The sequence below is a fragment of the Carcharhinus amblyrhynchos genome, chromosome 3, assembly GCF_965287045.1.
Source record: "Carcharhinus amblyrhynchos chromosome 3, sCarAmb.v2.hapA, whole genome shotgun sequence".
Lineage (NCBI taxonomy): Eukaryota > Metazoa > Chordata > Chondrichthyes > Carcharhiniformes > Carcharhinidae > Carcharhinus > Carcharhinus amblyrhynchos.
In genome coordinates this window covers 40,449,900-40,465,916 of record NC_137326.1, presented here as the reverse complement: position 1 = coordinate 40,465,916, position 16,017 = coordinate 40,449,900, and the positions used below count along the sequence as shown (strand labels likewise).

General features: G+C 38.8%; 1 protein-coding gene across 1 annotated transcript; it reads right to left on the bottom strand.

The window, feature by feature from the left end:
* Positions 1 to 2,309: 2,309 nt before the first annotated feature.
* On the bottom strand, positions 2,310 to 15,710 carry arl6ip5a (ADP-ribosylation factor-like 6 interacting protein 5a). Its single transcript, XM_080183465.1, has 3 exons — positions 15,492 to 15,710; positions 6,085 to 6,302; positions 2,310 to 5,362 (listed from the first exon to the last, which is right to left on the bottom strand). The coding sequence occupies exons 1-3, from the start codon at positions 15,665 to 15,667 to the stop codon at positions 5,187 to 5,189; spliced, it is 570 nt and encodes a 189-aa protein (XP_080039591.1). The 5' UTR covers positions 15,668 to 15,710; the 3' UTR covers positions 2,310 to 5,186.
* Positions 15,711 to 16,017: the final 307 nt, after the last annotated feature.

The following is a 16,017-nucleotide window of genomic DNA, read 5'->3' as shown; positions in this document are numbered from 1 at the left end:
GGTCATTTATAGAAAATGACCAACAGGAGTGACCCCAAAACAGATCCTTGTGGTACGCCACTAGCAACTGAACTCCAGGATGAGCATTTCCTGTCAACCACCACCGTATCTTCTTGTAGCTAGCCAATTTCTGCTCCATGCCACTAATTCACCCTCAATCCCTTGCTTCTGTATCTTCTGCAATAGCTTACTGTGGGGAATTTTAATCAAAATGCTTTACTCAAATCCATGTACACCACAACAATTGCTTTACCCTCATCCACCTTTTTGGTCACCTTCTCAAAAGGACTTCAAGGTTTGAGGCACGACCGACCCTTCAAAAACCATGCTATCCCTAATCAAATTGTTCCTTTCTAGATGAATGTAAATCTTCTCTTATAATCCTTTCCAAAACTTTGCCCACAACAGAAGTAAGGTTCACTGTTCTATAATTACCAGGGTTGGCTCTACTCCCCTTCTTGAACAAGGGGACAACATTTGCTAACGCCCAGTCTTCTGGCATTATTCCTAAAGATCAAAGCCAAAGGCTCTGCAGTCTCCTCCCTGGTTTTCTAGGGAATCCTAGGATAAATCCCATTCAGCCCAGGGGACTTATCTATTTTCACACTTTGCTTATGAATCTCAATCCCGTCTAGTCTAATAGCGTGTATGTCAGTATTCTCCTCAACATTAGCATTCACACAGGAAAAGACAAAAAAAACTCATTTAACATCTCTCCTATATTTTTGGACTCTGTGCACAACTTCCCACTGTCGTCATTAACTGGCCCTCATCTTACCCTAGTCATTCTTTTATACCTATTAGAAAGCTTGAAGGTTTTCCTTGTTCCTACATGCCAAAGGCTTCTCATGTCCCCTCCTGGCTCTTTAGTTCTTAGGTCCTTCCTGCTAATTTGTAACTCTCAAGCAACTGAGCCTTCACATCTCATCTTGATACAAGTCTCCTCCTTCCTCTTCACAAGCGATTCAACTTTAGTAAACCATGGTTCCCTTGCACGACCACTTCCTCCCTGCCTGACAGGTACATACTTATCAAGGACACAGCTGTTCCTGAACAAGCTCCATGTTTTAATTGTGCCCATCCCCTACAGTTTCCTTCCACATCCTATGCACCCTAAATCTCAACTAATTGCATCATAACCTCCTTTCCCCCACCTCTTGCCCTACAATACATACCCATCCCTTTCCATCACCAAGGTAAATGTAATCAAATTGTGGTCACTTTTACCAGTGTTCACCTACCTCCAAATCTAACCCCTGGCCTGGTTCATTATCCAGTACCAAATCCAATGTGGCCTCACCTCTTGTTGGCCTATCTACGTACTGTCAAGAAACCCTCCTGCACACATCAAATGGGTCAGTTTTTGTCCAAAGTACACAAACTGTAGCTTTTCCAGTCAATATTTGTGAAGTTAAAATCCCCCATAACTACCCTTTTGCTCCTATTCCAAAGCACTTTTGCTATCCTTTCTTCTACATCTCTGGAACTTTGAGGCCTATAGAAAACTCCTAACAGGGTGACCTCTCCTTTCCTGTTTCTAACCTCAGCCCATACTACCTTAGTAGATGAGTCCTCATTGCCACCATAATGTCATCCTTGACTAACAATGCCACACCTCCCCCTCTTTTACCACCTTCCCTAATCATACTGAAACATCCAAACCCCAGGATCTGCAACAACCATTCCTTTCCCTTCTCTATCCATGTCTCCAAAATGGCCACAACAAAGTCCCAGATACCAACCCATGTGGAAGTTCACCCACCTTATTCCAGATGCTCCTGGCATTGAAGTAGACGCACTTCAAACCATCTTCCTGCCTGCAACCTTGAAACTTTATTCATGACCTTCCCACTCGACCTCCTGTACAGCGGATTCAGGTTCCCACCACCCTGCTGAATTAGTTTAAACCCTCAAAGCAAATTTCTCCCCCAGAATATTGGTACCCCTCTGGTTCAGGTGTAGACCATCCCATTTGTAGAGGGCCCACTTACCCCAGAATGACCCCCAATTATCCAAGTATCTGAATCCCTCCCTTCTGCACCATCCCTGTAGTGGAACAATCTTACACAATACTTTAGTCAGTAAGTAGGTAACATGGAACTGAATTAACAAATGTTTACCTTAGATACTTAATGTGCTACAAAATTAAAATCAACTCAATTCTGGGCAAAAGGGTCAAACATAGATTGTTATTTATTGCATTAATTGTAGTGTCCCAAAAAAGAGCCATTGATGTCTGGATTTCAGTTTGTTTCATAAATTAAAGCAATTTTAAAATAGTGAGACAAAATGAGTATGAAATCTTGAGGTCAATCCTCAAATAACTAGATTTATTGAATTTATCACAACTTGCAACCTTGTTCCTTTTGAGTATATGCATATTCTGATCAAAATTAACAATAGTAAAAGGGCAGAACGGACAGATATTCCTATATATTCACCAAATATGAACAATTCCCAAAATTCATTGGGCAGTCCACTGACTGGCTGTGACCATTTTAAACTTCTCCCTTATCTCAGTTACACTGCAAATCAACACAGAAAGCAAAAGAGAGATCTTATCTTCTGCACCTAGTCTCATTAGGCTTCTCTAGTCTACAGCTGATTCAAAGCCAAAACAGCTCTTTCAAAATCACAAGCCAGGAGAGCGACCAGGCCAATTCTGACAAGGAAGCTCCAAAACAAGCAACTAATAAAAGTTCATACCAGAAAACCTAGCTTCCTTTTATTTGGTTTGCTCATTAGTTCAGCAGAATGCATTGATATAGGAAAAAAAAATGGATCAAATAGATGAGACATTGTGTCAACCTACAAGTTCAAGAACTAACCAGATATTTCTGGACATTAATTGGACAGAAATGGAAGTGATAGAGTTAAGATTAATTGAAAAGGGAGAGATTTCTGGACTTCTGTCCAGAAAAGTTAAAATTTAGAGCTTACTTGGCATATTAATTTTCACTCATTGGGAGTGAAAAGGTGAAAAATTAAAATTCCTCAATGGGGCATATTTGTGAATATAAGTGAGTTTGATTAAACAATATATCCTGTTGACTTGTACCATATTCTTTTATTATTTGGCTAATTTTTAAAAAACTTATACCTAAATAATGACATTTACAACATCCTGAAGTTGTAATGTTTTACAGCCAATCAGGACTTGAGACAAGAGTCCTGAATTTAAATATAGGAATTAGAGCCAAATTGTGCACAGCAAGGACCCACACCCAATGAGGATAATCAGATTGTGTGTGTGATTGAGGGTTAAATGTTGGCAGGGATACATTGGAGGTTTCCACTATTCTTCAAATTATCATTCCATCTTTGACACCTATATCTTTGGGTCAGATATTGCCTCAGTTTAACATTTCATCTGAAAGTCAATATCTCCAGTACTTGGGGTGGTGGGGGGCACAGCACTGAAAAAAAGTGTGCAAGACTCTAGAGTGGGACATTAAATCACAAAAAATTCTTCATGAATCAAGCCCAAAACCAGGGACTTCAGCCCTATGGACTGGGTAAATACACCTCCAGTATGGCAAAACCTTACAGCATCAAAATTTGATCACTCTAAGATGCAAAAGATGACCAGTAAACCAAAGCTGTTGGAATCATTAACACCCTAGCTTATCTACCTCATCTCTGAAATAAAATTTTTGGCCAATATAAAAGATCAAAAAAGGAGACTAAGCCTGAAAGCAATAGGAGCTATTTGAATTTTACTAAATATTAATAATTTGAGATTCCACTATTACTGACCTGACAAATGTTATTTTGCAAATGGGAGTACTCCGTGGCTACAAATAGCCTTTTAAATTGGTATAGGCCAATTGCATCCTTCACTAAGCCACGTGAAAATGTTCACAGGCAACCACTGCACAATATGTTGATGTCACCCCCACTACAATAACTTGCATTTGTACTGCACCTTTTACATTGTAAAACAGGTTCGCAGGAGCATTAATAGATGATTAAAGTATGATACTGAACTGCAGTGGGATCACATTTGGCAGGGTGGGTGACTAAAGTTTAGTCAGTCAATCAGGCAAGTTTCAAAGATCACCTTAAAAAGGGAGGGGAAATAAGCTCAGGAAAGGAATGCAAAAGCTTTGAAGTCACCAAAATACCTGTATATATAGTTCCAATTAGTCATGAACAATATTAAAATCTTTCAAATGCACAAACAATTAAGTAGCTTTTATTGCATGCATGAGATGTTGCATATCTTTGGACCTGCAAACAGTTAAATGTCAGACAATTGTCTGTCAAGCATCCTAGCAGCTGTTTTGAAATGGAATTGCAATCATTTCATTAATAAAGGAGCTGAAAATCCCAAGAACATAATTTTTAAACTCACTTTTCCAGAGCTTTTAGATTTGGTAAGAAATGAAATGGATGTTGAAACTGCACATTTTTCAAATCCTACCTGGGAGTGTGACTTCTGCTTTTTCTGATGTAGGATTTAACTAGTTTTGCAACAATGTGATAAGAATTTGAGACCTGATGTTTTGGTTACATTTTACTGAACCTCTCAAGCCTAATTTCACAGAATATTAATCCCTTTTCACCTGGATCATCTCAAAAGTCAAACTGGGTACACAATATAAAGTGATCATATTTCCCTATATACCTATAATCAAAAAACCAATACAAAAAAGTTTCATTCATATTCATGGGCAAAAAACACTGAATACAAGAATATGAAACTTTCTACATTTGAAACTGCAATTGGAAACAAGATTGTGGATATGTCAAACTGTGTTTTTATGTAAAACCAAATATCCAGATCCATGTATTTTGATTCTTGCATACCCATGAATCAAAATGCAACATTGCATCCTTAAACCCAAAAACAAAAGCTGAACAATTAACAATTAATTTAACACCACAGAAAGTGCTCAAGTATACACATCATCCAGGTAAACTATATGGTGTCAGCATGTTAGTTAGCAGCTATTTTAACAAAACATCTTCAAAATGCATAAAGTCTAGAAAAGCATAGCCCGGCACTATGTCAAGCTGTTTGTTTTCTACAATACATTTTTGCTCTACAAGAAACCATCCATTTGTGCTTTGGAATACTTGACAAAGGAGTATCACTATCAGGTTGTATATTGATCACAAAATATTACTCCAGGAATACTGCACAACATGAGTTAACGGTGCAAAATTAGTTGATAAGTTCCTCATTAGTCTTTGTTTTGAGCTGCCAACATATCAGCAAATTTAGAGAGGTGTTCTTGTTCTTGACCAAGTGCATTCAGAAAGATTCCCATGGGGCTCTTCTTCAGTCCAACCTCTTCCATCTTGTTTTCAAGCTTGTTTTTCAAGTTACGAAGTCGCAGGGAAGCATGTACAAACATCACTGAAATAATGTTGTTAAAAGGTTAAATTTGAGTCTACAATTTAAGTCAAAAACTAACTTATGTAAAGCACTTTTATCTATTAAACATCTTGTATCCAAGCAAAAGAACTCACTAAGTGAATTCTAGAAAGGAAGCCATCTGCTACTTGCTCCATATAGGATTTCACTCAATATTATAGCAGGCAAGATTTAGTAAAGCCATTTCTGAATTCTATTAGGCCTCTAGACTCTATAATATTCAGTTTTCTAAAGAGTATATATTGAAATATCAATATTCTACTAATAATAGTGATTGTATATCACTGGAATGGACCAAGGACATGAAGTACTATATTAATTCATTTTCTGGCAAACCTACCCAATTTAGAAATAGATTTTTCTTCTTTATCTTATTACATTTCCCCCTTTTCAACCATTTGATTGTCAGAAAGGGAGGAAAATAAGACAAAAAAGTCATCGTCAAGTCCTACATCCTTTCTTCATCCAAGAATGCACAATGATTAATGGCGTTCCTGTTTAACTGCTAGCCATCAAATTTGTGCGTCAACACTTCTGCCGAAGCTCAAGATCAGCTAACTCAGCAGAGTATAAAGCAACATCATCCTGGTTCACAGCGAGTAGTCCATTTACTAAAAAACATATTGGGGCTGCAGTCTATTTTTTGCACAGATGCGTTTTAGCCTTATTTAATCATTTACACATTTGATGGAGACATTACTTACAAAGTAAGGGTAAAGTGATTCCAAACAAGAAAACCATCACGCCACCAATGATGGAAATTAAAAAGTAGCTCATCAGCAAGATGGTGAAGACAAACACAACTGGGTAACGACGCTTGAAATGACCGATAGCTGCCTTATTTTCAGAAGCCCACATGGAGCCCATGAACATCAGTACCACCACTGCTCCACCTAGGATGATTTCCAGGGGACTCATAAACCTGTCAACAAAAGAAAAAAGTTAATTAGTAAATGTAGGTTGGCAGCAGTTTAAAGTTCAATTCTGCACAGGAAATCCAAGCTTCCCAGGGAAGTTCAAACAGAAAATACCCTTTGTAGAACTGAATATTTCAGTTCAAGAGATGAATGAAATTGGAAGTGTACATTTTAACATTTCTTGGACATCCACAATTCAGAAGCAATTCTCAGCTGTATATTTGCAAAACTCAAAATAGCAGTTTATCTCAAGTGCTTTGGTCAGAGCAGAGTAGGAGGGAAGGGAAAGGAAACAGATGTAGTTAGTAAAAGGAAGCTTAGGAGAAAAGATAATGGCTTTGGTAATATATTACAGTAGTTGACAAATGCAACATAAGATTCCTAAGATAAGCTTCAATTATAGAGGTTCATTAAATCACATGTTGCAAAGCTACATAACATTTTGCACAGAACACGCTACAAACAGGCAGAACGGGGTTAAAATCTAGAACTTTGCAATTAAATATTCCGCATTCCTCATGTTGGCCTGAGTCAGGTACACAGACTAGCTGGTAATAATGCCAAAACAACTAAGCAGTTATAAACACTTATTTTAACACTCAGAATAAACCAGCCTCCTCTTGCAAAGCTTCATCTAATTACTTTAAGTACATCAAATACTTCAGTGCATCTCTTCATTATCCAACACGCACATAAATTGCTAACTCACTAATTATACTCTGGCAAGACAGAGCTGCTAGTACCCATTGAGAACAACGGTGAAATAGTTGGAAGATTTAAAATTAGACTGCCCATTAGGCAAATTCTACTTTTTCCTCCCTGAATTGTGTACATCAAAGCCAAGGTAGGGACATGGCCTGAATACTCTACACAATGACATTCTCATCCTTTTGATAAGGAAAACATTAGACCTCTTCCCTTATTTTGTAAAGGTGGTCTCCCAGGCATAGTTATCCAAAGGACTCAGGAGAATGAGGAGCTGAAGGGAAATAGTACAAGATAGATTATAATGGTGAAATTAATGGCTCTGAAAGTTAATGAAATCCAAGAGCTATCATGCATCCTGAAGCGTTGAAAGATTTGCTATACAGATAGTGGATGCATTGGTGATCATGAGAAAAATATTAGAATGGTTCCTGAGGACGAGAAGGTAGCAAATGTCACGTACTATTTAAGAGGGGAAGAAAACAGAACTACAAACCTGTTAGCTTTTTTTTTTAGGAGCTGCGAAGCAGCAATGCTAACCACTGTGCTACTGTACTGCCATGCAGTTTGAAGATCATTGGGGAAAGGGCTGCGTAATGGACTGGAAGAGTTGCTCTTGCAGAGAGCTGGCATGAAAACATTGGGCCAAATAGCTTCCCGCTGGGCAAAAAGCATTCACTGATTGGAACTGGAGGGGTCACAGCACAGATTTGCCAAATGGTAACAGCATTAAGAGTTGCATTTTTTTTGTTTATATCCAATTCAATCCAAAGTCCAATTCAAAGTCTCCACAAGTGAGACATTCCAAATCCATGCTGACAAGACAGGCTCATCACTTCCTGTCTTGGGTTTGATCTACATGATCTAAGCTGATTGGAGCAGGCATTGCCCCTTCTCCAAAGCTGGATCTTATTTGCATCTTAACCAAAAGGCCGAGATGCCACTTTAAAAAAATTGCTTTAAATGAAGCCCCAGTGTAGCCTCAACCAACTGCAGGATGCCAAAACTACACTTGATCTTGGCCGAGAAGCGATAAGAGTTGTATTTGTACAATTGAGGTCAATGTAATCTTGAGAAGAAATGAAGAAGAGCTGGTGTTACCCAACAGGAACTCTCCTCTTGTCAATCCACCTAGAGCTTTTGTAGGAAACTGGAGCACCCAGAGGAAACCCACACAGACACAGGGAGAACATGCAGACTCTTCTCAGTGACCCAAGCCGGGAATTGAACCTAGATCCCTGGTGCTGTAAGGCAGCAGTGCTAACCACTGTGCCACTACAAACCTATTAGTCTTACATTAGTAGGGAAAATACTAAATCAATTATAAAGGATATGATAAATGGATTCTTGGATAATTATGTGGTCATAGTCAGCATGGATTGATGAATGGCAAATCATGCATGAGTTTTGCTAGTAACATCCTCAAAAAAAAAACTATCAAAGGAGATTCAATGGACATACTTGGATTTCCAGAAGGCTTTTGATAAAGTCCCCCATAGGATGTTGATTAACAAAATGGAAGCACATTGGCAGGTGATAACATACTGGCATAGATTAAGGATTGGCAAACCAGCAGAAAAAAAAATAGGGATAATAGGTCACTTATGTTGGAAGACTATACCTAGAGGGGTTTGCAAGAATTAGTATTTGGGGCCTGAGCTGTTCACACTTAATTTGGATGTGGGGATCTAGTGTAAATGCCAAGTTCATAGATGATAGAAAGCCAAGTGGGAATGTGTAAAGCAGGTTACAAGATTTGGACAGATGTAGAGAGTGGACAAGAATGTGGCAAATGGAATGAGGTAATCCACTTTGTCAAAGGAACAGATGTGCAGAGTATTTCCTAAATAGTAAATTAGGAAGTGTAGATGTACAAAGGGATTTGGGTATCCTTGTCCATAAGTCAAGGAAGGCTAGCTGCAAGTGTAGCAAGCTATTAGAAGGCTAATGGAATGGTAGCCTTTAATCACATGACGACTTGAGTACAGGAGTAGTGAAATGTATAGAAGCTTGGTTAGACCGTACCTGGAGAATATTTGCAGTTTTGACTCCCTTACCTCAAGGGATATTACCATAGTGTGCAAAGGCTCACCAAACTTGTTTTGGGAACGGAGAGACTGGACAAACTGAGTCTATATTCTTTAGAGGTTTTGAAGAATGAAATGTGACCTCATTGAAAGCTACAAAAACTTAACAGACAGGGTAGATGCAGGTGAGATGTTTCCTTTGGCTGGGGAGTCTAGAACCAAGAGGCACAATTTCAAAATATAAAAGGAAGAAACCAATGAGGAGGAAAGATTGAGAATTTTTGGAGTTCTTGATCCCAGAAGGCTGTGGAAGCTCAGTAAGAGTAAAAACAAAATCGCCAATGACCAAAGGCCTCCCTATTCAAACTTATTGGGGGTAAGAAAACCTTCCCATGTCTCACTGGGGCCTACTTCTGGTTTTACACTCTGGTTTAGAAAAAAAACTCCGAAAAAAGGTAAAAATCCCTCTTGCCTACAAGCTCTCTTTACTTAATCACCACTCCAACTGCTCCACTTGAAACAATGAGTTGTAAAAGGGCAAGTTTTTCAGGGGGATGGTGAATACCTGGAACATGCTGCTGGAGGAGGTGGAAGCCGATTATATAACATTCAGGAGGCATTGGGAAAGTTACATGAATAGGCAGGGAATAGAAGGTTATGGACCACAGAGGCAAGAAAATATTAGATTGGAGGGGCATTTGCATCTGCACCCACACAGATTTGGTGGGCCAAAGGGCTTGTTCTTGTGCTGTGTTGTTCTCTTTTAAGAAGCTCCTTAAAAAGGAGCATCTTCTAATTTGACATTTTTCTAAGAAATAAAGATGCCACCATGAAATGAGATTTTTTGCCACATTTAAAAAAAGGTACTAAATTAAACATTGGGAGTGACTGGATAACCATTTTTCCATTCTTTCCCCTAATTACACTTGGAAAACAATTTGAGGAGAACACATCCTCTGGTCTGCAAAAACACATAAGGAGACAACAGCCCTATTTTGCCATTACAAGGTGCAGTTTTATACATTTTTAATAAGTCAGTTCTCAGCATAAGAGTTTGTAGATGAGCTTAAAATTAATGGATGCGAAAACCAAAGATATGCTTCTTACAGAAGAGTAAGACTTGCCTGCACAATCCCTTATAAATACTCCACAAATCATCTCTGCATTTTAAATGTTTTGTAGCTGCAACAAACTTCAGCCACAAATTGGTGTGATAACTACATCAGGAGTCAGTGCCAAAATGTGCTGCAGCTATCAGTCAGGTACTACAGCAGAGTAAGGGGATGAGGAAACAAAGAAAATTCTGTGCTCAAGTTATTTCCCTTCTTGGGGCAAAATACTAATAAAACAGAGGATGATACCAAACCATGTACACAACCTGCAAGTTGGACTCAAAAATGGACCCAACATCCCAACTTCCAAATGTCAATTTACATCAAGTATCTTCAATATTTCTTCAGAATATGTCCAGACATGTACTGGATGAAAGTGAGTGAATAACTGGGGCCCAAGGAAATTGCCTCCTGGATGTCATTAAACATGACAAACAACTAAATTTAACCAGTGGAATACTACTCCAAAATCCAGCTTCTAGCAGCAAATTACTGTTAGCATTTACAGTGAACTATGTTTTTAAGGCCCTATTAAGGAAACATTTTATAATATGACTTGCACTTATTCCATCATTAAAGGAAACAAAATAGCACAGGCTTCAGTGAGAATTTTTTTTTAAAAAAAGTGTCATCCTTGACTAACTTCCTTCCCTGCCATACCAGAATATTTCACTGCACAAAGTGACCAGACATATCCTATTATTTACCCCACCTGCCACCTGTGGGCAGAAGGTTTGAAGACGACATGGGGCATATTGTAGTTGTGTTTAACACACAAATACCATGATCTTTTAACCCACAGTTGTGTTGTGTCCAGGTATTATCCATCTCTGGGCACAAATGCCAGAAATCTCCATGCTCCTTGTTGTATTCCCTCAAGCCACTGTTGTATCAGTAACTTAACATCTAAAAGAAAATGCATAGTTTCCTCATGCACCATGGAAAACTGGTATCACAAGGACAGGAAACATGAACTCATCCAGGGAAAATGCTTACCCCCATGTGAAGCAAACTGGTCGACTAATGACAGCGCCAGTCATTCCACAGCACTGAACTCATCATCTATCTTCTGCTTTCAAATTCACTGGAAACAATGAGGTGTGCCTGGTTTACTGCAGCCTTGCATTAGTTATCCTTATTATTCATAACATTTAGAAAGTCAGCTCCAATTTTACAGGCTGCAATATCACACAACCTACATGTAGTCAAAATACCAAAGTTACTTGCAACATTAATGGTTAGGCATCATAAGACCATGCCAAACTGCATTGGAAGTACAAATGCTTCAAGGAAATAGCAAGGACATATACTGATAGTTAGGTACACCTTTTCTGCTGAGCAGTATGAAGTCCCTTAAACCATTTCAGTTTCATTTCAATCATTCAAGCAATACCCATTAGAGCTACCACTTAACGTAGTAAAACATTAACAAGGTCATTTAGGCCAGTGTTGTGAAAATGTGACCAAACTCTAGGGAACATTAAAGTCCTGCAGTGCATTCTTTGAGTATTGTCAAAAAAGATATTCTTGATTGAAGCCAAAATTGTCTAAGCCCAATGCTTCAAACTCAATGTTACAACATAGAAATGGGCCCAGTTAACTACCACATCCGCACCAGCACACTTTTCCACAAGCCAACTAGCCCAAATCCTCTCGCCATAACATTTGGAACTCCTCGTATTCAAGCAATCATCTAACTCTTCAAAAAGATGGCATCTGCATCAATAGCAGTCTATGGTTGACTGTTAACATTATCCATATCCTTCCCTTGAAGTCTTTTAGACATTTGTGGCCTTCGGTTACTGACTCTGACCAGTAGAACTAATGTAGTTGATTATAATTTTGAAGACCTCCCAATTTATCATTTCTTGATCTTCTCACATCTGCCCTCAAATTGGGATATTTTGTTACATCTGCCCTAATCACTTGTACCATCCCAGTGAAGACAAGCCACATGACATTATTCCTCTTTCTATCCTTAGACTAAGATCTAGAATTTTATATACAACTTCAACTGTGGTCAGATAGTTTTATATAGGTTCAATATTACCACTACCACACCCTGCCCTCCCATCTTTAACCCCTTTTAAAACTTTTAGACAAAACCAAGAATTCAAGTTACTTATTTTACAGTGCCAAACTCCTTGATCAACCTCATTTAAAGAGATACAATTCAAGATATTTACTTTTTGAAGTGTATTCTCAGTTTTGCTTTCCAAATCATTTTGTGAATGATTACCTATCACCATTTGTCCACTCTCAAAGTCTATCACAATTTTAAATGCACTCGCCATATAACAGTATCAGCGAGGTATGTGTTAATCCCCAAATCCAGACCAATATACAGAACTTAAATACAACAAGAAATAAGATTAATAGTAAATTAGAGTAGTCCTATGCATAACCCCCTCAGTACATCTAAAAGGTTTGAAAAATTTGCCATTACTTTTCACTTTTTGTCATCTGTATAGATGGAGCCATATTTCCCCTTAATTTCACGTTACTTTTGTTGAAAAAGTCCCAGGTGGTCCCATATCAAAATGTATTTTTTTGAAAAACCATTCAACTGTCAGCTACTGCATTTCCTTCATCTCAGCCACAATTATGATTCTTTGAAGTGGGAAAGCATGACCTCAGAAATACATGTTGATTCCATGTACTGAGCAATTCTCATACTGTAGATTAAAACAGCTCAAAAATCTGAAGCAACAGGGTCAATCTCCTGGCTAATCCCAGCCTCCTTTTGTAAAGATAGTCATCACGTTTGCCACTTTATGATTTTTCTTTCAAAGAACTCAAAAATTATGATCAGTTCCTTGATTATTTTGTCCCCAGATGGGCAGGTAAAGATCAAGAGAAGTATCAAATCCCAGTTTGGGATTTGTCTACCATAAGCTCAATTAACTTTAGTTTAGTTTTCTTCTTTAAAATAATAGTTGTTCTACACACCCTATTCCACTTGCATATGTAGGAAGTTCAATACATCACATTAAGGCTACTTGTTATGCCCAATAACTAATTCCAAAGTATTTCAAACATTTGAATTAGTGATGATATTCTAGCTTTGCTTATTGGAGGGGGCATTAGGTTAAGTGCATTTGTGATCATGATATCTGAAATTTAACCAAAAATCCACTTTCATAATGGGCTATATCATTTTAGTAGACTACCAATAAAGATGACCCTTTATTAGATTAAGTGGCAACTGGTTTGATCAAGTGGAACTGAACTATACAATGCAGTAAAGTTCCAGATTCAATACTCAAGTGTGCAGAGTTAACTAATCGTTAGTCTCAGCTGGGTCAGCAATAAGGGTGGAACAATTGTTCAACTAGCCTTAGATTTAAGGATAAGCAATCAATTTGGTGGTTATCTTGTACTTCTGTTACACAAGTCCACATGACCATCAGGTGAGAACAGGCCAGTACTTTGTTGCAAAGTACTCCTATCTAGGACCACATCAAACATTTCCTTGCAGGTACAGTACTAAGAGCAGGGAACAGGTTTTCAGCTTGTTTTAAAAAAAAGCACCACTTCTGGCTGAAATACAAAGCTTTATTTCTTAGATGGCACAAGTACCCCAGGACATTTTTAAAAAAAAAAATCAATAAACATCAAGCAGAGTTCAGTAAAATAAAATCTGGAGCAAGAGCAATGCAGTCACTTAAAATCAGAAGTTAGGCTGTGCCAGTTATTGTAACGGACTATTTAACCAATAATTCATGATAACATTTCCAATTATGTGAAATTATTTTTTGAATTGGCCTCTGGATCATTTCCAGAATGCTTTCAGCATCTTGCAGTAAGAGTCACTGTAAGATATTACAATATCAGCCAATACACTAATGAAAACTATTACATCACTATTGTTTGATCAAACGAAAACATGTAGATTTTCTAATGTAGTGCCCAAGAAGCCTTCCAGAAACATTATAAACCAAAATATGGTACTACATATTACAGATAGGTTTTGAGTATCTTAAAAGATGAGAAAGGAAGGCAAACAGGCTAAAAAAACATCCAGACTGTATGCCAGAGCTTAGGGCATTGGCAACTGAAGTTATGACTACCAATGGTGGAACAGTTAAAGCAGGCATGCTGAAGAGACCAGAATCAGGAGGAGATAGAGGGGTGCAGGTGGAAATTACAGAGATAAACAGCACTGACAAAGAGGAATTTGAAATTAAAAAGATGGAAATTTTAAGTCAGTCTTCAACCAAGTAGACCAGTGAACCCAGGATGATACAGAAATAGGAGTTGCTGGAGTTCAGATTCAGAATACCATTCCATGGTGGTTCAAAAAATGTTTAAGTAAGGGATAGATTTAAAACTTGTATAATTAGTTTTAATCATTTAAAAGTGATCAGAACTAAAGAAAATATTAGTTTATAATTTACTTCAGTAAATGTTATGTAATGATAGGGGAGGGGGTAGTGTTAAATCCTCATTTCTACTGAGCGTTCCCAGGTTTGTGGCACAATAGTCAACACTGCTGTCTCAGTGCCAGGTACCTGGGTTCGATTCCAGCTTTGGGGGACGGTTTGGAGTTTTCCTCTCTCCCCACGTGTGCATTTCCCCTCCGGGTGCTCCACTTTCCTCCCACAGTCCAAGGATGTGCAGGTTAGGTGGACTGGCCATACTCAGTTGGCCCTTAGTGTCTTAGTTGGTTGGTTTGGGGGCAGGGGGAAAATTAGCCAAAGTAAACGCTTGGATTAAGGGGATTGTGCAAGCCTGGATAAGATGCTCTGAAGGAAAGTCAGTGTAGGCATGATGGGCCAAGTGGCCTCCTTCTGTATTGTAGGGATTCTATGATTTCCACGGTCTGACAAAACTAAAAAAAAGGGAAAGAAGCCAGCAAACGTTACTGTTCTCTCCAACAAAAGATACTCAGTCAAAACAAACTTGGCTGTGTCCCATCTACACAAGTCTACTGATTCGTAGCTGAAGATAAAATGAATACACTGGTCACCCTAGGCCTTGGTAGCAGAATGCACACATTGCTCAAGGGAGGAGGGTGTCTGCGAACTAATTCGCCAACTAACTCAGGCAGGGACATCAAGCTAATACATGCAGTCAACTCAAAAGCAACGTAGCATATATTGGTACAACATGAAATTACCCAGCTTTCAACTAAATACCAAAAAGCTGCTGATTCAACCATTGTAAAACGTGGTGCAAGCCACTGCGATATTAAAAGAAATGCGAGAAACAGCACCTTGCCGAATTAATTTAAACAAAACGAGCCTGCATTTTTTTTTGTAAAGGAAGCAGCTGCTCCAAATACACCATCCCCCTTTACAACAACTTTGAAACAAGGCGGCTGCGGGCCCAGTCACAACAGCTCCTTTACCCGATCAGTAGAAAGATGCACACAGCCATGACCAAGTAGTTACTCTGGTAATACAGCAGGTTGCTGATCACTCGGTTGTTCCATTTGGCCAAATCTCGAAAATCCGGCTGGGCGAAACGCGCCGAACCCAAAATAAAATCATCCCAAGGTCTTAAGGGAGCGAACTGCACTTCCATGGTGGCTAGCTGCCGCACTGAATGTGGGACAGGAAGATGACAAGCAGCCGCGCAGCTTAAAGAGGCGTCACCAGACGCCACCCAAGACAGCTGCAGCCTCACTCGGAGATTTGTGCAGCCGTTCAAAGGCCGTGTGATCCCCTTTTCCCGGGATCATGTGCAAGCTTTAACTGGGGGGGGCATACAGCCACACAACTCTTGCCTTTCCCAGTAACCAATAAGAAGACGCTGAGTTGCTCCCCCAGTTCATCAAAAACATGTTCCTCCAATCTTTCATCTTTCTTGATTACATTGATCACTAAATAAAGAACAAAATTCTGTTTTTTTAGAAAAAGGATGCATATACAAAA

What these genes read in the sequence shown, in the direction of transcription:
- arl6ip5a (XM_080183465.1), bottom strand. Translation starts at nt 15,667, where the DNA reads ATGGAAGTGCAGTTCGCTCCCTTAAGACCTTGGGATGATTTTATTTTG. An exon ending in TGCATCTTTCTACTGATCGG is followed by an intron (nt 6,303 to 15,491) that starts GTAAAGGAGCTG and finishes TTTTGTTGACAG; the next exon opens with GTTTATGAGTCCCCTGGAAA. An exon ending in AATCACTTTACCCTTACTTT is followed by an intron (nt 5,363 to 6,084) that starts GTAAGTAATGTC and finishes ACATTATTTCAG; the next exon opens with TGATGTTTGTACATGCTTCC.